General features: G+C 42.0%; 1 protein-coding gene across 3 annotated transcripts in view; it reads right to left on the reverse strand.

The window, feature by feature from the left end:
* Positions 1-9237: 9237 nt before the first annotated feature.
* Positions 9238-21918, reverse strand: part of clstn2a (calsyntenin 2a) — a 150222-nt gene continuing 137541 nt past the window's right edge. For all 3 annotated transcript variants that reach the window (XM_079647739.1, XM_079647741.1, XM_079647740.1), the window contains exons 11-18: positions 20477-20643; positions 19625-19773; positions 16884-17089; positions 15910-16077; positions 13909-14054; positions 13098-13215; positions 12322-12512; positions 9238-11900 (exon numbers count right to left, since the gene is read on the reverse strand). In XM_079647739.1, the coding sequence (XP_079503865.1) occupies positions 11667-11900; positions 12322-12512; positions 13098-13215; positions 13909-14054; positions 15910-16077; positions 16884-17089; positions 19625-19773; positions 20477-20643 (1379 nt within the window). In that variant the 3' untranslated portion in view covers positions 9238-11666. The remainder of the gene's footprint in view (positions 11901-12321; positions 12513-13097; positions 13216-13908; positions 14055-15909; positions 16078-16883; positions 17090-19624; positions 19774-20476; positions 20644-21918) is intronic.

Below are 21918 nucleotides of genomic sequence, written 5' to 3' on the forward strand. Positions count from 1 at the left end.
TCCGTTATCCTAGCTTTATCTGTTATCTGTAAACGTTCCCTAAATCTACTAATTTAGGGATAATCCACTGACATCCTTTAATACACATGTTAATTTGAATCAGATGTACTGATAATATCCGCAATATAAATCTTTAAACTTCTTCTTACCTTTAAAAGTCCGTCACGAACGGTCTATTATGCTGCAGCTCTACAGCTCTGCTAGCCTTGGCGCTAACTTCCGGGGAATGATTGAGAGGCTCCACGATCCGCAATTGCTATAAAAAAGTGGTCCATTGGTGTGAACGGAGATGACGTAACTCTCAGTCTATACGGCGCTGGTCTGGGCGCTATGCACAACGCCCAGACGAGAATGCAGTAAGTGCAGCAGAAGCCAACTGTTGCTGTCTTTAAACTATGCCGCCGAAACATAATTAGCAGCTAATATGAAAACTCCGTTTTTGACATGAAAATAGAATTATGGATTATCAATCGTTTTTCAAAGTGACAGACACATTGGATTAACCTATGGATTAACCTTCGGCCGCGTTTTTCTCGTTTTTATCAGAATAACAGCAAAAGGTGAGCATATCTCCGTGTTTTGCTACCTAAAGCTACGTCGTGTGATGTCTGTATTTGCTTCTGTCGCGAGTTATGATCGCTCAGTGATGATACTTAACATTTCTAGAATCTCAGCTTGTTAGCTAAGCTTGTTTGTGCATATCCCATAAGTATATCGATTGATTTATACCTAGAGTGCGTTGGCATTTTTTTGCTCAGGGCTCATTTAGACGCTTCTTGTGAGACTTGTGTTTTGTTTCGGTAAACATGGTTCATATCATCAGTTAGCTGAGTTTCTTCCAGTTAAATGAGTAGGACACATGAATAGTTTATTACATGTTAAGAAGCCCTGAGACACAGTTTCGTGAGAAAAGAAACGGTGGGGGGAAAGCCTCTGAACAGGTTAAATGGGAATTAAATCATTTTAAGTAATTTTGAGTGTTCCCAAAGCCCCGGTGTTCTGCAGTTTGTGTGGGCCTACTGTACTGTTGCACAGTTTATACTGTAGAAACTGTGTCCAGGACAAGGTGTTTGGAAGTTTTGGAAGATTCATAGCTAACCACACTGAAGATTATGGAGGTATTGATCAGTCTTCTCATATTTTTAAGCCTCAAGTTGTCCTCCCCCCAGCCCCCCCCCCTCTAACATCACCAGAAGTCATAATTTAAGGGGTCTTTTCTCAATTTACTTTTACACAAACACACACACAAACGCAATTATTGAGTTGGATTGTTCATTATTTGATCCCACAATTTTAAATGAATTTCACCATATAACTCACTTCAATTCAGTTTTTTTTTTAATGCATTACCATAATAATTGTTCTGTTGTTTCCAAGGAAGAGGTAGTCACCTAGAATCTACAATGTAGGCGTTTATTTCCCCACTTAGTTTTTCTTTGCTCGTGTTCTGATTGGTTGTTGTTCAGTGTTGAAACTTTAAAAAAAAAATTAATTAGCTAACAATTACATGATTACAATTTGAAATAGAAGATCTTTAATGTTCTATTAGTATAAAGTGAGGTCCAGTTACCAGTTACTCTATTTAACAGCTGGTAGTTATGGCTTCTTTTTACTGAAGTACATTACGAAGCCCATACTTTTTTACTTTTACTTGAGTAAAGAAGTTTAGTCAGTACTTCTACTTTTACCAGAGTATTTTTAAACTTGAGTATCTGTACTACTTGAGTAAAGGATGTGTGTACGTTTGACATCTCTGGATGGAATATACAATTCTGTTTTTTCAACATACTGTACCAAAATTCCCTTTTCAAACTTTTTATATAATATACAAACAAAGACTTTTTTGATATCTCTCAACACAATTTTTTTAATGTACCATAAAACTATTTTTTTTATTTCTTCTTGGAATTGTATTCAATTACTTTTTTCCACAAACAATACCATTACTTTTTCCCTCATACTGTATTATGACATTTGTAGAGATACTATACTATGACCCTTTTCTTTTACAAACTACACAATGTATTTTTTCAGCATACTATATGATGAGTTAATCTTCATAATATGTAATAAACTGTGTTACAAGGCGGGTATATAGTCAGTTTCAAAAACAAGTAATACAAATAAAAGCCAAGCTAACTCACTAGCAGCTCATGGTATATTCTTGCCAGTCTCAGAGTTTCCTCCATCACAGTGCTGTTGAACATGTGCTGCTCATCACTTTAAATGCACATTAAGCTACTCATTAGTGGAAAGTGTTGCTTCACGCTCAGGGATCTGCTGGGTAGAACTGAATCGTCAGCACTGTTGTGAAGCAGAGCTGCAAAACTCTGGACATTTAATCAAATGAACTTACATGAAGGCCAGTCAATTAAAAGCTGAGTCAGATTCATTGCAAATCAACAAACTAAGGATTATACAGCGAGTGTTTTGACTCTTTTTAAAACATAAATATTTTTAGCCTGGTGTTCGTCAAACAGAAAATGTTGTCTTAAATATTATTATTTGTAGCATGCAGAACAAAAAAGTATTTAAAAGTATTTTCAAATGATAGATAGATAGATAGATAGATAGATAGATAGGTACTTTATAGATCCCAATTTGGGACATTTTTGCGTTGCAGCAGCATCAAAAACACAAGGCAATGTACATAAGAGAAATAAGACACAGAAATAAACAGTCCAATATATTTCAGGAATAGAAATAGAAATAAAATAGCATTAAAAACGTATAACTTAAAAAAGATTAAAAAAAATCAGTCAGAGTCAGAGGCGGTGTGTTCAGTATAGAATTCCATACTTTACTTTCCATTTAGTACAACAGACAGGATACATACAACATGCTTGCTGCTGCTCTCAAGCTAGCATAACCACCACACAGTGCTCCCACTAACTCGTCCGTGGTGCAACACACACTATAACACACAGTGAATTATGCCCCGTAACTGTCACCACACAAGCCCCCCCAGAATTCACTCGTACACAAAGTCTGTGCGGCGGGGAGGAATGATACGCTGACCACCCAGACTCCGAAGAACGGGAGCCGGGGAGGCGACCTCTGAAGGGATGGTCGCTAGAAGAAATGGGACCGGAGCCGCAGGCCCCAATACTGTGACAGGGGTCGAGGCCGGGGGGTGGCCCCGTCGCGGAGGTCGAGCCAGCACCACCGGCTGGTCCAAGTCCAGGTGAGCAGCCTCACCCGGTCCACAGAAACTCGCTCGGCCTTACCACCCCGGTCGACCACAAGGTGTTTGTCCCTGTGCTCCAAAACCCGGAAAGGCCCATCGTAAGGAGGATGTAGGGGACCCCTGTGCGCGTTGTGCCGGATAAACACATGCTCCGCCGAGCGGAGCTCCACGGGAATCCGGGACACCTGAGTTCCGTGCCGAGCAGTGGGGATAGGAGCAAAGGCCTCAGCGGCGTTCTGTAGCCGTAGCCGACCAGGGAGCCGATGCGTTGGGGAGGAAATCCCCCGGGACCCTCAGCGGCTGACCGTATACCAACTCAGCCGTGGAGCGCTGCAGATCCTCTTTAGGCGCAGTCCTCAGGCCCAGCATCACCCAAGGCAGTTTGTCGACCTAATTGCCTTGAGGGCCGCCTTCATGGAGCGATGGAACCGCTCACAGAGGCCTTTAGCCTGAGTGTGGTAAGCGGTAGTCCTGTGCAGCTTAACCCCCAAACTACTCGCCACGGCATTCCAGAGCTCGGACGTGAACTGTGAGCCCCTGTCCGAGGAAATGTCTGATGGGGTGCCAAAACGACACACCCACGCCACAATGAAAGCCCGGGCAATGTCTGCGGCTGATGTTGACACGAGAGGAACAGCCTCCAGCCAACGGGTCATCCTGTCCACCATGGTGAGGATGTAGGAAAAGCCCTGAGAGGAGAGCAATGGACCAACCAGGTCGATGTTGATGTGGTCAAACCTCCTCTCAGGCACCAGGAAATGCTCCAAAGGGGCCTTCGTGGCGGTGCACCTTAGCGCGCTGACAAGCCACGCACTCACCAGCCCAAGTCCTCACGTCCTTTTTCAGCCCATGCCAGACGAACTTCGCGCCACCAAGCGCACCGAAGGCTCAACGCCGGGGTGTGACATTCCGTGCACTGCCTCGAACACAGAGCGCCTCCAGCTGGCGGGAACGACTGGCCGCGACAGGCCCGTGGAGACATCACACAGGAGGGTAACGCCCGCGTCGCTGAACACCACGTCCTCCAAGCGCAGCCCTGCGCCCTCCACCTTCAGAGCCTGGACGCCGGGGTCTGTGGGCTGGTCCGCCGCCATGCGAGTATAGTCCAGGCCCAACTGGACGGCTCCAATGACGACTCTGGAGAGGCAATCTGCAACCAGGTTCAACTTGCCAGCCACGTGCTTAATGTCTGTGGTGAACTCCGCTGTTGACGTGCCGACCAAGCCTCCGCCACTTTAGACATGGCGAACGTGAGCGGCTTGTGGTCGACAAACGCCGTAAATTCAAGGCCTTCCAGCAAAAAACGGAAGTGCCGCACGGCCAAATAAAGTCCAAGGAGCTCTCGGTCAAAAGCGGTGTACCTGCGTTCTCTGGGCGTCAGCTGGCGGCTGAAAAAGGCGAGTGGCTGCCAAGCGCCCTCCACCCACTGCTCGTGCACCGCACCAACGGCGTAGTCCGATGCGTCTGTGGTAATGGAGATGGGAGCCGTGGATGATGGGTGCGCCAACAAGGCCGTCTGAGCCAACGCGGTCTTGACCTCCGTAAAAGCAGACTCAGCTTCCGTCGTCCAGTCGATCGCCTGGATGGGGGTCGTACCCTTCAACGCCTCATACAGAGGCCACATAATGTGAGCGGCCCGGGCGATGAAACAGTGGTAGAATGTCAACATCCCCAGAAACTCACGGAGCGACCAGGCTGTGAGCGGGCGAGGAAATGCCGCAACAGCCTCCACCTTCGCCGGCAGGGGTGCTGCACCGCCTTTGGTGACGCGGTGTCCGAGGAAGTCAATATCAAACAGCCCGAAATGGAACTTTGCAGGGTTGATTATCAACCCATGTTGGCTGAGCCTCGTGAAAAGGGCTCAGAGGTGTGACAGGTGCTCTTCCACCGAAGCGCTGGCGACGAGTATGTCGTCCAGGTAGATAAACACGAACGGCAGGTCCCGTAGCACCAAATCCATCAGGCGCTGGAACGTTTGGGCGGCGTTCTTGAGCCCAAAAGGCATCCGCAGGAACTCAAAAAGTCCAAACAGCGTTATCACTGCTGTCTTAGGGACGTCCAGGGGCTGCATGGGCACTGGTAACCACGCACCAGGTCCACTTTCGAAAACACCGATGTACCGGCCAGATGCGCCGAAAAGTCTAGCAGTCAGGTGTCGTGGCGTCGTTGAGGCGGCGGTAATCCCCACACGGGCGCCAACCACCGTTCGGCTTGGGAACCATGTATAGAGGAGAAGCCCAAGGACTGTCAGAACGGCGGACGATACCCAGGGCCAGGCGTTCCATGGTTGAAAACTCCGCCCTCGCTACTGCAAGTTTAGAAGGGTTCAACCGCCAGGCCCTGGCGTAGACTGGGGGACCCTCGGTGGTGACGTGGTGCTCCACCCCATGCTTGGTGGTGAGCGCGGAGAAAGTGGGCAGCATCAGGTCTGGAAATTCAGCCAACAGCCTGAGAAAAATGTCCGCCCCCGACAGCAAACCCGACAGCCCGTCGTACGCTGGCTTGCCAAGTGTACACACGAAGGATGAAAAATGTCAAGGCATCAACCAAGCGTTTATTTTTAACGTCCACCAGGAGTCCGTGAGCACATAAAAAATCTGCCCGAGGAGGGGAAAAGAAATGTCTGCCGTCACAAAATCCCAGTTGAACCGCTGTCCTCCAATACACAAACACATAGGCCTCACGCCGTATGTGCAAATGGGGCCGCTATTAGCCGCCGTCAACCGCGGACCATGTCCCCCACGAGCGACGTCTTCCCTCGAAGCAGGAACTACACGCCGTTGAGCTCCCGTGTCACACAGAAACAAGCTTCCTGAGACTCTGTCACTGACGAAGAGAAGCCTGCTCGTGCCACCAACCAAGGCCGGATTAACCATATGGGCAACCTGGGCAAGTGCCCAGGGGCCCTTGAGCAAAGAGGGCCCTCAGTGACAAGATCGGGCACAACCTCTCTCATCATACATTGTTTTAAATGACACTCACTCTTCGCCATAAATAACACAGCTTTTCCATAGGGTCAAATTACTGTAGGTCTCTGTATTGTAGGTCTCACTATGGACATGTATGCGCTCAACTTTATTACTACGCGGCGGAGGTGTATAGCCGAATAACAGCCCTACCCTTGAGCAACCACACAATTTCACTACATATTTTACTTTTGTAACTCTCGGTGTTTGTGACAAATAGAACTCCTTGTGTACTTGTACAGCCAGCCAGTCATATTTTGGCATTAAGTGGGGTGCTGTTCTGAGGTTTTGATTGATATTACCTAGGTCTTCTTGAGCCATACACTGTCTTGAGATCTTATCCATTTATCTTTGTCTTGTGATTTTTGACTGAAAGGGCAAAAGGCTAGACCTATTTTGGTTAAACTATGTGGCTCCGTCCCTGCTTTTGACAAATAGGTGTGCGATTTGACATGCCAGATTGACTGAAAATTCTAAATATTGGTCATGTTGGTAGGATTGGGTAGGCGTGGTGTTACTTGTTTGTACGTGGGTTGGGGGTGGGGGTGGGCCCATGAGTGCTCAGTGCCCAGGGGCCCCTGGAGGTACTAATCCGGCCTTGCCGCCAACGCTCAGGGCCACTACCGAGCGCTGGCTCCTCCGTTTCCCGGAGGCTTGTAGCTGCAGGGAGCGACACACTTCTTCGTGCTTGCCCCGAACCACGCGTGGTAAAAACACTCTCCTGAGTCTCCACTCCGGCTTGTTACTGTCGCGTCCAGCCTCCCCCAAGCCTTCTTAACTGTTGAGGGGGCGCTGAGTGTCACAGCTAGCGCCTCTGCGCCGGGCTGCTGGGTAGCCAAGAAAAAAAGGTTGGCCTCTTCCGCCAATGCACGGGGCTCTGTAATGGACGTGTTGGCTAGCGCCGTCTGGAACCGGGAAGGCAAGTGGCGTAGGAATGTCTCCATGAACAAAATCCGGGGATCTTCCCCCCCTAGCAGATTTAGCATTTTCTCCATGAGCTGAGATGGCTTGCTGTCCCCTAGGCCTTAAATGTCAAGAATCTGGCGTGCCCTCTCCTTAGCAGATAAGCTAAATGTCTTAAGGAGAAGGGCTTTAATCACCTCATATTTGCCATGGTGTGGGGGGTCCGCGATAAATCCCACCAACCTGGATGACGTGGAGCTTCCCAGCGCTGCTACTACATGGTAGTATTTCAAATCCACGTCACGGACTTGTCGGCAGGAAAAGTGTGCCTCCATGTGTGCAAACCACGCAGCAGCGGCATGCTCCTAAAACTCCGGCAGCTTTACGAAAACATCGCGATCAGCCATGTTCAATTAGTCTTCGGAATCTATTACGAAAACGTCAGGGTCACCAGTGTAGAGCCGATGAAAGGGAGTCAGAGGCGGTGTGTTCAGTATAGAATTCCATACTTTACTTTCCATTTAGTGCAACAGACAGGATACATACAACATGCTTGCTGCTGCTCTCAAGCTAGCATAACCACCACACAGTGCTCCCACTAACTCGTCCGTGGTGCAACACACACTATAACACACAGTGAATTATGTCCCGTACTGTAACTGTCACCACAATATAGGCGTGGAAAAACAAATGGCATTCAAAGGAGAAGAAATACCATTAGTTTCCTTTATTTTAGCACATTGCCGGTCATCTTAAATGTTCTAAACTTAAGTAAACCAGATTGGATCGACAATGTGGATCTATTCATTCATCATCAATCTCATTGTAATGTTTTTTTAAGGATGTTTTTTTGAATTTCTTGACATTGATGTGTCCCGTGCAGTTCAGCCTTCCACCAGCAGGGGTCAGTAATACTCCACGATTGAGTTGGATCATGTTATATTTACCTCTGTAAAAACATAAAAAACAACACACACGTGAAAAGTTGATATTGATAACATCTCAATAAAGACTTTGATAGCAACTTTTATTAAATAATATAAGTTCCAATATTTGTATTTATTTATTACATTTCGCTACCAATAAATAGAAATGAGGCTTGTTTTCCAACACTGTTAAAGCTTGCCCCCTCCAAACCGTTATTATAATATTTAGATATAATGTTCGTCAGACCATTGTAATGTTCTCTGTTCAGCAAATAATAATCGAAACACCAACAGTGCATTATAAATTGTTTCCCAATGGTTACGTTCTCCACATTGTTGCAAAATGTTACATCATTAAATGTGTGTCAGTTTGTATCTTTACCAACACATTTTATGCTTTCCAAGCCCATATTGCATTGTCCATTACCTTCTCTTCACCTGGTCCTGAATGTCATCATTCTACCCTGAGACTAAATCATATAGATATAACAATCTCTGACATTTTGTCTGGAATAAAATATATCAGATTTATGCTCTTTTTCTTTTCCATTTATCAATTGTTACCATTGTGTGGGGGTTATTGTTCACTTTGTTCTGTGAGGACCAAGTTGCTCATAAATGCTTTTCTTTTCCACTTCAAATCTCATACTAACATGAACATTTAAAAAGCTAAAGAAAGGCCATTTGTTTTTTCTTTATTTCAAACACAAGGGAACTTTCATTGATTCAACTTCAGCCCACTTAGTTAAGTTTTTGTCTTACCTCACATACATGATGCAGTAGATTGTTAAATCATCATTAATATCAAATATACTTTGTTCTTTTTTTGTAGTATCATTAATAATCCACCATTTTGATAATGTGGAGATAGGACCCTGTTGGATCCAGTGTTACACACAATTGTGTGTGAAGAGTCAATCTTTCACTTACAGCCGGACTTGTTGATAATATGCATTAATTTACAAGTTTAATCTCTTTTCCAATTTAACTATGTATTGTTACTAGCCAGGCCAGATTAGGGGTACTGAACATAATCTGCAGATTGTTTTATGCAGCTTTATTAAAGGTTATGAATTTGTCAAATGCTATTATTCAGCATTGCCTGAAGTTCAATTACTGTATACAACACAATTTGAAGAGGTAATAAGGATGCATATTTCATTTATTGTGGGAGAACACACACAAACTTACACACGCTCTCACACAGACACACACAGGTCAGATGCCTAGTGCACAAACAAGTAGGAGATCTGAGTAGAGTCTAAAACAAGTCTTTATTGGTCAATATACAGAAATCAGTAGGATTACCACTAAAGAGAGAGACATCCCGACCATTTTGTTTACAAAAAGAAAAAGAAACGGATATATAAAATAACTGTCTTGAACATTTTTACAGGGTTTATTTTTTATATGTAAAAGAATCTTTTCCTCTTTCAGAAGCACAATATGACAGAGGGGGACAAGGGGAAACAGGGCAGTTGTCTCACAATTATGACATCACAATCACAGGTGCTTAAAGGAAGACAGAGGGAGGGACATGTGGACAGGACACGCGTCAGTCACAGACCTCAGAGAGGTGATCACTGGCAATCAGAGTAGAAACGGGAATGTGTAAGGAGTTACATTTAGAGAATTGAAATGCAGACAAACGCATTGGATTAAATCAATTGTACTTGATATGCAATATTGATTTTTAAAAGAAGGAATTAATATCAAAGAAGTCTCCACTTCTGCTAGTTCTGGTGAAGTTGTGCAGAGTGGTGACTTGATAAAGTGAGATGGATAAACACACTTATTTTCACGTAAAGATATGTCGTAAAGTATTCTTTCGATAACAAAATCATGTTCTGATAAATAAACTTTAATTATGTAGTCGAGGTGATACTTACTCAGACATAAGGGACACTTTTAGGGAAAATCCTGCATCACAAACTGGAAGCTCAAAAAGACCCTAGGTCGGTTTTACAAATATATTTTCGAGAGTTAGTGAGATATCGTTCGACAGGTCTTGATTTGCGTCCAATGCGAGACAGTTTCACAACATATTAGAACACTATTGTTTAATCCGAAAAAGTGTGCCACCTTAGCTCCATGCTGCGGCCCCTGCTTAACAGGACTAAGTGATGAGAAACAAGACAAGGCTAATAACATGTGGTTTGCTAACACATGTATGGGTCGAGTGATAAGAAGATAATCGTTTTTAGAGTCTGCTATGAGGGCCTGTCATTTTCATTTCCCTAAAGAAATGGTCCCGCGTCTGACTGAAGAGTTGTTAGAAAGTCAAAAAACCTTAACATCTCAGCTCTGTACCGAGTGGAGATGTTGTGAAAGTAAAAGTTGTTTTATTACACGTCACTCACATCTCTCAAAACTCTTCTTGGATCTTTTAATAACTCATCATTTTACAAACCGTCTGTTATTAAAAAATAAACCAAATAAATACCAGTACTCTGAGGGAAGTGGCACATATTAAACGTTAAAAGCACACATCATCTTCTAGGGTAATGTTAGAAATGGGGTGACAGGCATTTTGATTGAAAGAGTCGATGACTGCAGTGTCCTTGTTTCTGTGTTCTGGTCCTTTATACTGGGCCCATACTTGCATAGAGGGCTCCCTTTACTATTTTATTTTAAATTAAACAGAACACACACGGAAACATCTCCGTACTATTTCTTCTATTTCTGTATAACAATGAAAGCTACAATAGGCCACAGTATGGAGAGATTTGGTACACAGACAGATGCAAACAAACAGCACTTTTGTTTCTAAGAGTATTTTAACCTTTCAATCACCTTAAAATACTTTTGAGAAACTAAAGGGAGACAATATTAGACGGTTAACATTTCTGCTGATATAAATCAGGACAGATGTGTAATGTTTATTTCAAGAGGTAACATGTTCTCAGAGAAAGAGAGGTTTGAGTTATGAGAACAGAGGATATACGCTGAGGGACATCTATGTTATACCTATTATAAAGGCCAAAGGAATTATATTTTAAAACATTTATGGATACATTAACACATGTACTGTATATGGATACATTTCTCTGATAAATCTGCTAATAACTCACCAGTTTGCAGACAATCTGATTAAAATATAAAATAAACAATATAAAAGTAATCTGAGGAAAATTGCACATATTAAATATTGGGATCAAAGCCCACATTATCTTTGTGTTGATGTTAGAAACGGAGAGAATTTGTGTCGCAAAATGTAAGAGCTTAGATTCATTTTATCAGCTGATTCTCCACATAATGAGACAGCTGTGCTTCAGCAGAGGGAGATGAGTCATTAACAATGACAACGTGGGAAGGGTCAGTGTTTGTTCCAGCAACAGATTGTAAATTATTTTATCAGAGATTTTGTTTCTGTGTACCTGTAGCGAGCGTGAAGTAATGTCTGCATCAACGTGTGTGTGTGTGTGTGTGCGTGTGCGTGTGTGTGTGTGCGTGCGTGTGTGTGCGTGTGTGTGTGCGTGTGTGTGTGTGTGTGTGTGTGTGTGTGTGTGTGTGTGTGTGTGTGTGTGTGTGTGTGCGTGTGTGTGTGTGTGTTTGTGTGTGTGTGTGTGCGTGTGTGTGTGTGTGTGTGTGTGTGTGTGTGCGTGTGTGTGTGTGCGTGTGAGAGCGATGGGCATGTAAATAAAGTGTGTTTAAATGTGCAGATATGTGTTTATGTGTGTGTGGTCAGTACGTTATGGAGGAACTGTCCCACTCTAGTTTTCCCTTCTGCTTCCTCTCTTCCACCTTTTCTCTCTCTTCTTCCTCTCCCCCCTCTTCATCTTCATCACTGCTGTCTGACTCGGCACTCGTCATGCCTCCCACCTGTTCCTCCTCCTCCTCTTCCTCTTCTTCTTCCTCCTCCTCCTCACGTTCTTCTTCTTTTACATCTGCATCACGTGCCTGAGCTCCTCCGAGGTTCTAGAAAACAAAGCATGATTTAGTAAAGTCACTACAGTTATCAAATAGTGAATTACAAAGTATGTGGATATGACGCTTTTATCCAAAGCGACTTACAATAAGTGCAAAAAGCATAAAGAATCAAACTCGGAACAACAAGGAAAGTGCAGATACATTCACTTCAAACAATATTATAGGTGCGTAAGTGCTGGTGAATAAGTTACGAAGCCTAAAATAACTCAATAAGTGCTTTCCCCCCTTTTTTCCCAGCAATCATTTAATTGCCAAGGTACAGTGGAAATAGGTGTGTTTTCAGTTAGCGACGAAAAAAACGATGTGATTTGGGATATTTGTGGAGTTAGGTGGTCCGTGAGTGTTTTTTTATTGGTTGAGTGGTCCTGCTTGGTATGAAAACGTTTGAGAAACACTGATCTATCCTAACCTCCATGGGGTTGACAGTGATGGTAAGTGCAGAGTTGTCCCAGTCTTCCTCAGTCTCTTTGACCTCCTCCTCGTCCTCTCTGGACCCCTCCTGATGCGTGGCGTGGATCCTGTACACGCCGATCACCACGATCACCACCAGGGCGGCGATACACACCACGATAACAGCTGTGGCTGCTGGAGGCGCTGATCCTGAAGGAGAAGTGGAGAGCCAATATAACTCTCTATGTTATATAATACATATTTATGGAGGTACAACTGAGTCTGCTCAGGCTGTTGATCTCTCACATTTTGGCTTTATCTTAATATCTTTCAAAAGTAATAGTAGTCATCATGATATACACTGTTTTCCTTCTCTCTGTGAACTTATCCTTAAATAAAACATCCTCTTTTTACAAGTCTTGTTTTGACCTTCATTCTTTTCACCTATAACATCTTACTCTTAGATTTCATTGCCCTGGGCGTGCAGCAACTCAAGTACACAAAGCTTTACGACAGAGCAATCTCCAGTTTAATCATCTTGTCTTGCTTGATCATTTGGAACAGAGAACAAAGGCACACAAGTCGAAATGTGCATTGTAATCATTCATTGTAGTGTGGAAGTGGATCTGAGGCCAACTGCTGTACAGTAAAAACAGAACAATATAGATGAACTTTTAGGAAATATAAAAGAGGTTTTCACTGTTAACTATTAATAGGAACCTTTGTTTTAACTCCAAATAATAGTCTGATTAATGGACAGGGCACATTCAAAACACAGTGACATTACTGTCTTACCTGACATGTGTGAGTTGAGCGCGTGTATCATGAGAGGGTGATGGACCGGTCTCATGAACGGAGCTTGGGCAGCCATGTGATTGACATGCACAGGTGCTGAGTGGTGAAGGACGCTGACCTGTAGAGGGGAGGGGGGCAAACCATTATCCTTGTGCAAAGAAAGGTCATAAAAACAATTGCTATAGAGGGAACCAATACAGCAGGGGTGTCCACACTTTTTCCACCGAGGGCCACATACAGAAAAACATACAAAGCCCTGGTGAGGTATATTGCCTCATAAGTTAAGTTATAAGTTAGCAAAATTAATCAAATGTAGCTAAATTATGCTTAATACTTGAATATGCTTTATGAAAACAAACAGCCTATCACAGCTCTCCATAGGGTTTCATTGATCTTGCTAGCAGCTTATTCCTTAAAACAGGAGCCTCAGATTGCTTATCATCATAAGAGGAAATAGGAAGGGTTTATTTCAAGCGTGTTATTTTTTCTTATCAACTTAGTTTTGATAGAAAATGTTTTCAACTTTAATTGACTGAATCAGTTTGAAAAGTGGGCTTCTTAACAGATGAATACTGTGTAATATCTGTTTTCATCTATATTTAACAAGTACGATACAAGACAAGCACAAGTTTCGGTTGTGGGCCATACTCCATTATACTTTTTTAATTAGCTGAGGGCAGTTTCTAAATGTAGTTTGGACACCCCTGCAATAGAGCATTGTAAACATCAAAACACGACTAAAATCTTATGGAAGAATCAAGAAGGACAAATATTCAATAAACAGTGCAGGACGTATAGAGAGAGGACAGACCTCCAGGTTGAACTCGTTGCTGGTGTATCGTCCGTTGAGCTCGGAGCAGGTGAGTCTGAACCTCCTCTCAGTCAGGGTGGCAGGGCGCTGGTTCCTGTAGCGCAGCTGCCTCAGCGCCTGCTCGTAGTGGGCCATGGAGTCCACACCTGGGAACAGGATGGAAAAAATGAAAGGTCACCTATTATGCAAAATCCACTTTTTCATGTCTTTTATACATAAACACATGAAAAAAAATACATTAAAAATGCAAAAATTTGAAAATCAAATTATTAAAATACACTACACTCTGTGTAAAGAGATTCTGAGAGTTTCAGGAAAAAAGATGTGCTCACTTTTTCTCCTGATCCATTTATATAACAACCTGTCTGAAAATTAGCTGATCAGATTTTGGCCACTTTATGATGTCATATTTTGGCTTGTGTAACCACTAGCCAATAACCAACCAAGGTAACCCCACTCCCCACAACCAAATATCTCTCAGAGGGGCGTGGGGAGTGGCTCCTTATTTTCATCTAAAGTAACAGACACAGAATCAGCACTTCTGAAACAGGGCTGAAACAGAGGGGATTATGGGATGCTACAATGATATGTTTGATGTTTGGAGCCAAACACTTCAGAGACATGTTTTGTAATGTATCTGAGACCTATAATATACTGATGAAAAACAGTATAATAGGGGACCTTTAATACAAGTGCTAAACATAGGTCATGTAGCACTGTCCGCTTATCCTCCTAAAATCTGAGATTTAGGAGTTATTGAGATATGTTTTTAGTCATTAATGGTACTTATTTATTTGTTTTGTTTTCTTTGAAGCTGTGGTGGAGAGGAGGACACTGAACAGGCTGCATGGATAACCCCACCCATCCTCTCCACGTGCAGCTGGACAGACAGCGGAGCTCCTTCTCCAACGGACTGCTGCAGCTCTGCTGTCACAAGGACCGATACAGGTACAACAAGTCACCTCTGGCTGGCAGAGAACTCTCTGCTGCATACTTTCTCTTGGAATAAAACCACATTGTACATTTTACATTATATATTCAGTTTAATATGAAATATTCCATCTGTCAAATACTTATGTATATATAATACCTTGCTTCATATATTGTTATTGTTAATTCGTAAATTCAACATGTATATTTTCTACTTTCCTGTTTATTTCTTGTCTTTAAATTGTTATTGTACAATGCCATGTCTTTTTCTGCTGCTGCAACACAAACATTTCGTAAATTGGGATCAATAAAGTACTATCTTATCTCTCTCTTATCTTATCTTTCCCTGTCTCTTTATAATAGATCATTTGTCAATGTTGTGAAGTTCTTTACAAGGGTTGATTTAGAAATAATGAAATCATACTTTTTTTTTTTTTTTTTTTATAAATCGTTCACATTCTCTGAATATTGGAAACAAATATGATGCACAATTTGAAACCTGCTCTACTACCCGTCTCTCTTCCTTCACCTAAAATTCATTATCAAGAAGCAAGTCCCATGTCTTTTTTTAACTAGATATGTTCTTTCTTAATCAGTACTCTGTTTACTTAAGTCCCATTTGTATTTCTAAAGGCTTGAAATTATATAAAAACAAATCCTCAAAAGAACAGAAACAACATTTGATATATTTGTGTTGCAAAAGATGTGCTCTGTTGGCCACACCGCCATTTGCTTCACTTTAGAAAGCCCAGGATGTGCTTTTAAGAGTAGATTAGGACTTAAATAAACAGCATGCATGGTATTTGAAATAAAGGCCTCAGAGTCATGCCCCCCACAGAGGACATCAATGAACTGCTGGCTCTCTGGAGGATAAAACTGTAATTTGTTCTGACAGGAGATTTCAGGGACCTTTACAGCTGTCCTGCTCGATAGAGACTGAATGCTCATCCTTTTGCTGTATGAAGGGCAAGCCATTTTTAGGGATGTTATTTAGGATTTTTAAGTGGAATGGTGGTGCGTGTCCTGATGTCCTTCACAGAGCATTAGTGCCACAGATCATCCCCCACCTACCATATATTGATATTCCAGAGGTGGAGTTGGTGGCATCCAGGTGTTTTCCCAACAAAGCGCTGTGATGAATCTCCAGACTCTCTCTCTCAGGATTCAGCTCGTCCCCAATCACCAGAACATCGCAGTAGTCCAGGTTATGCATCAACTCCATCACACCTGGTCTGCGAGCTGCACGCATGCACGCGATATTACAGACAAATGAGTTATGTTGGCAAATAGTCTCAGTGATAAAATACCAAATATCCAGTGCACGTAACAATAGCTGGACTTCAACTCCCACTGTACATTTATATTCAATTTAATATTGAATAATCCATTTCTTGCACAATAATATCATTGTCACCAATAATACATGTGTATTTCTACATGGATATTTTACACATGTATATATTTTTTACTTTTTAATGCTATTTTATTTCAGAAATATTTTGGACTGCTTTCTATTTCTAGTCTCTTCATTTATCTTATTACATACATGTATACGTACATTGCTGCAACGCAAACATTCCCCAAATTGGGATCAATAAAGTATCTATCTATCGATCTATCTATCCATCCATCCATCCCTCCCTATCTATCTATCCATCCATCCATCCATCTATCTATCCATCCACCCATCCATCTATCCATCTATCCATCCATCCATCTATCCATCTATCTGTCCATCCATCCTCTATCTAATAGGAATTTACAGTTGTATTTAACATTAAAGGAAATATATAAATATATAATACAAGTATTTTAGTTCTGCAATCATTTGATTTGAAAACATCCGTGTTTCTTTACTTGTTTCTGGTTTATATCATTCTAAACTGACTATACAGGTATTTGGGTTTATGACTGCAAAGACAACACATTAAAGACTTTACTTCAGACTCATATTTTACTATATGTTGTGCCATTGTGAAAATGGTTAGTTGCAGTCCTAAAGACATGAGAGTGTGTTAACCACCCAGGCAGCCCCCCCCACTCACATCCGCCGAAGCTGTCTCCCTTCATCACCGTGCTGGTGATTTGAAGCTCTTTGAAGGGGGCCACACCCAGCGGGCCCCGCAGGTCAGCGCCAGGCCTGACGAGCCGATTAGATCCTGAGATGGTGATTCTCGGTTCACTAGGCGGCAGGACCATAACCACTGACTTGATGTCTGGGATGGAGAGACAAATGTCCTCACCGAAACACCTGACACACACACACACACACACACACACACACACACACACACACACACACACACACACACACACACACACACACACACACACACACACACACACACACACACACACACACACACACACACACACACACACACACACACACACACACACACACACACACACGAAGAGAGGTTACACATTTAGACAGCACAGGTGTTAATACTCGGTGCTTATTTGATTTAACTCTAATGCTGTCTTTTGTGAGTAAAATGTGCAAAAAGACAGAAATACAGCGTTTCAGTAAAAGAGCTCAAAAAACACTGCTGATTACAGGCTGAACAAACATAATGGATTTACATAAACATTTGTTTAATCACCTCAAACTTGGTTTCAAATCAAGTTGTTCCAAATATTCATGCAAAAATCTGCTTTATCAGCACTGTGAAGACGGTCTGGACCAGATGTATCTGACAGTAGCCTAGCTGTTGTTGTTAAGGATTTTGGACAATGGGAATATCATCTTCTGGTTCCAAATCCTTTTTCTCTTTTTACCACAATCATAAAAAAGCTCTCCTGGATTTTTCAAATGTTCATTTATTTTGTCAAAAATAGGTTTTAGTGTCCTGAGCTTTTTTTTTATAGTTACCGCTCTGCCCCCTTTCTGAAAGTCACATTTAAACTGAATCAACCAAACCACAGGGGATTAAGAATCTACAGGATAAATAGTTCCATGTTGAAATCACAGACATTTACATTTTGAAATAAAGGGACACATCAATATAAAATGTAAAGTGCTTAAAAGCAATTCGCCCTGACCTATGCTTTTGCCCATACAAAAATACATCTCAGAAATGAAAATTAAACCATTTGAAAAGAAGCATTAAATACAAATATGGATGTTAGCTGTTAAGGTCTGGGATTCAGCGGGGGTTGTTTGAATTGCTAAATATATTGACCTTGTGCATAGTGAAGTGACAATTATCGTTGAACCTATCCTGCTGCTTGTCAGGACTTCACACCCAGAGACACAAAGCAGCCTCAAACAACAAAACACCTGCAGGAGGAATATCAACAATGTGTAATTGGACTACATATTATTGTTTTTCAGTCACAGATGGCAGATTCAAAACATCTGCTGCTGAGAGTAGAGGCGGATCTATCTGCCTTTATCTCGAGGGGAGCGCCGAAGATCTGCTCGGAGTGAGACAGCCTGTCCTGCTTCTCCCCGAGCTCGCCTCAGTATCGACCCGCACACTTCCAAGCTGATTTGACCTGTCTGTACTTGCTGCTCAACAAATGAACAGGCGCTGGATGGGCGTGGAGAGTGGAGCAGACATATGAACAGGCTCTCCCCCAGTATATACACACACACACACACACACACACACACACACACACACACACACACACACACACACACACACACACACACACACACACACACACACACACACACACGCACACACACACACACACACACACACACACACACACACGCACACACACACACACACACAAGGAATTGTGTTGCTTTATGATTTACAGTTAACATGATGTACATTACACATATGGTGACATGTGTTTCTGATCATGCATTGATGAACATAAATCAAGTTATGCTAGCAGGAGCAAGAAGGGGTCAGTCAATTATTACCTGTCCATCACATTATCATATGTCATGCATGTAAGGGGAGTTCTTTCAGATGATGGCATTAAAGAAAATGTCAGGGGGCACCAACGAGATAAGTTTTAATCCTTTTAATATCCTTTGCAAATATCAAGGAGGCAGCTACTTTCATGATACGTTGTTGTGGACCAGCAGAGTGCTTTTTGATTTCATTACAGTATGTCAAGATAATGCGCTTTGGAGTTCGGACCAACTCACTGACTGACATCAGCCTCCTGGGGAAAAGACAAAGTCTAATCAAATCGAATTAAATAAGGAGATAGAATCACAGAAAGATATACAGCGGAAAAACAGAAAACGGAGGAATGAAAAAAGATAGAAACAAAAAGCAAGTACAAGTAGACGCTAGCAAGATGCCCTTTGTGTTCACCCGAAGGCTTAATGTCCTTAACGGCCAGCTGCTCTGTTTCATGCTTTAATAGTTTTTGCACTAATGATCCATCTTTGCCATCGCAATGGGAGTTTTGAGGCTTAAAGACAGAGACAAGACAGACCCCACATCTGAAAGATCCTTCAGTTAATACTTTAAAACTCCTCTGGCTGTTTGTAGGTTACATGATTTGACAAACTTGTCCTATATTATATACGGATCATCCCACATTTTATTCATTAACTGGATACCTAGTAAATGTGCAACAAAGATGTGACTGATGAAAAGTTAAAATCCACACCCTGACAAACAGCATGAAGCCACAGATCTGTACATCGCAATTATATTGATAAAGATGAATTGTTCTCCTGATGTTTTTTTCTGAAAGCAAGGGCCGAATCTCACAACTGCTCAGTGACAGTGACCCAGCGGGGCAGCAAATGTGAAAACATAAAAATGAAGTGATTGAAAATACATGCTCTAATTGTGTTTGCACTTACTGTACTGTGGTGGTGATGTGCAGCCGTCGAAGGCCTGATGTAGGGAACTGGCGAGAGTTAATGTAGGAGACTTTGGTCATGGCTGTGTTGATGCTGTCCAGATCCTCTCCCTCCACCACCAGCACGGACTGAGCGGGGTTAAAATGGAACTGGAGACACAAAGAAACACAAAGAGACGTTCAGATCTCCAGATTCAGACAATGTGGTTAAGCTAACTTACATTTTGTGTGTCTTTTGAGGGAAAACATGTGCAACAATAGCTTTTACTAGACTGTTTATTAGCTAAGTTATATCGAGTTACATCCTGTTCTGCTTAGAAGTGACAGATGAGTTCTTCTGGTGGCTAGGGTTGGGTCTATATATCATTTTATTGTGGATTTTGATGAATAAACACTACCAATACATTGATAATGGTACATTTCTAACATCGGTCATTAAAAATGACTTTAAAACTTGCTGTTATGGAAAGTGAAACATAGAATCAGATCAAAAAAAATAAAGGAAATATGAAGCAAGTTAGAAAAGACTCTCAATGTTCCTTTTTGTATTTTTCACCAAAACGGATGTCCAATTAAAAAACTTGTGTCTAGTATCTGTGAAATGAAATGAATGAAAATATTGGATGGCTGAAAAATGTAAGGCAGTACTTACAGTAAAACGTACTAATTGTAATACTTTTTAGTGTGATTTAAAACACTTATTGAGGATTTTTGGAACTACATGTTGAATCCCAATTTCTTTGGACAGTTACAGAACTGTTTTGAATCCTTGTTAAAACATTGACGATGAGAGCAGATTTGTGCCACATCGACATGACATTTTTAAGTGTTGAGTGGGTTTGTTTCCATGCACCTTGATGTCCTTGGCGAGGCTTTCCAGGGAGTTAATATCAAGGCCTTCTTTGCAAGCCTGCAAACAGGAAATAACCTTCTGGGTTTCGATGCGGCCCGGTCGGATTGTCAGACCTGACAGGCTGCCACGGAAATACTGGGTGAACCTCGGGGTCCCTACCTCACCCCCTAGAGTGAGAGATAGAGGAGACAAACACAATCAGGAGAATGGGAGCAGTGACATATGAGAGGGTAAAGGACAGAAGTGGAATAAAGGAGAGGAGAGGTGCGGCAAAAAGGTCAGTTTGATAGATAAAGATTGGGAATGTCACAATGTCTGCCAATTCCTACTCTCACATTTTCCTTGTTCCCTCCCCCCCTTGCCATCTACTAACATCTACCCTGTCCTCTCAGACAATTCAGTAACCCCCATCACAAAATCACACCAGTTCCCACCTCCACTGTCCCACAAACATATATTATTGCCAGGCCGGCGGCTCTCCTTCAAGGTTCAAGGCTTTTATTAGTAATTTTTACGTAGCTACAGTGTAGTTATGACGATGAAAATCTTAGGTCACAGGCTCCTCCAACAGTGCAACACAATAAAACTGAAAAACTGAAAAAATAGTGCAAGTAAATATAAAGAGAAAAATAGTAAAATAGTGGAATAGTGCAATAAGAGTCTATATACAAGTGATTGGAATGTGATATATTAGATACATAATTTCTAAGTAGCAGCCAGATGAATGTTATGGATGTTGTTTAAAAAGTTCAGGTGTTTAATAGTCTTATGGCCTGTGGGATGAAACAGTCCCTTTCTCCTGCCTGTCTTTGGGCTTGTGCTCTCTAGCCTGACCTAAAATCAACTTGAAATTTATATTTAACAGGCCTGGTTTCAGAGTGAAGCTTTTGGGTTCAAACCTGTTTTTACTAAGCCTTTGCAAGGTAACGGAGACAACAATATGCATTATGTATGTTTCAAAGGAAAAAGCAAGCATACTTTTCCCAAAATAACATCTGTGAATCTCTCAGAAACAGCTTACATGACCCACATGGATAGCAGGTTATGAAGTATTTAGAAGTTATTTTTCACAAAGGATGCAAAACAAGTCTGAACCTGGTTCAGACAGGAAATACATGTTATTTAATACAATCATAAGACATTGTTTTTTCATGGTGGAATTCAAATCAACATATTTAAGAGTGTTTTTTATTTAAATGGAGGTCATTAAGCTTGAACCTGTAACTTCTAATTAAAAATGAAAATAAATGCTCATAATTACATCTCTGGATTTAGTTTTCTGTATGCCTACACCAACATTTATCCTTTAGTAAGAGCTTTTGGAAAACAATGTTGAATTAAGAGAAGAAGCTACTTAAGAACAGGTGGCATTAAGTAATCCTGCAATACTAAAACCAATATTTGTTGATTTAACACCTGACCATAAAGCAGATACTTTGACA

This window comes from Notothenia rossii (assembly GCF_949606895.1).
Source record: "Notothenia rossii genome assembly, chromosome: 9".
Taxonomy (NCBI): domain Eukaryota; kingdom Metazoa; phylum Chordata; class Actinopteri; order Perciformes; family Nototheniidae; genus Notothenia; species Notothenia rossii.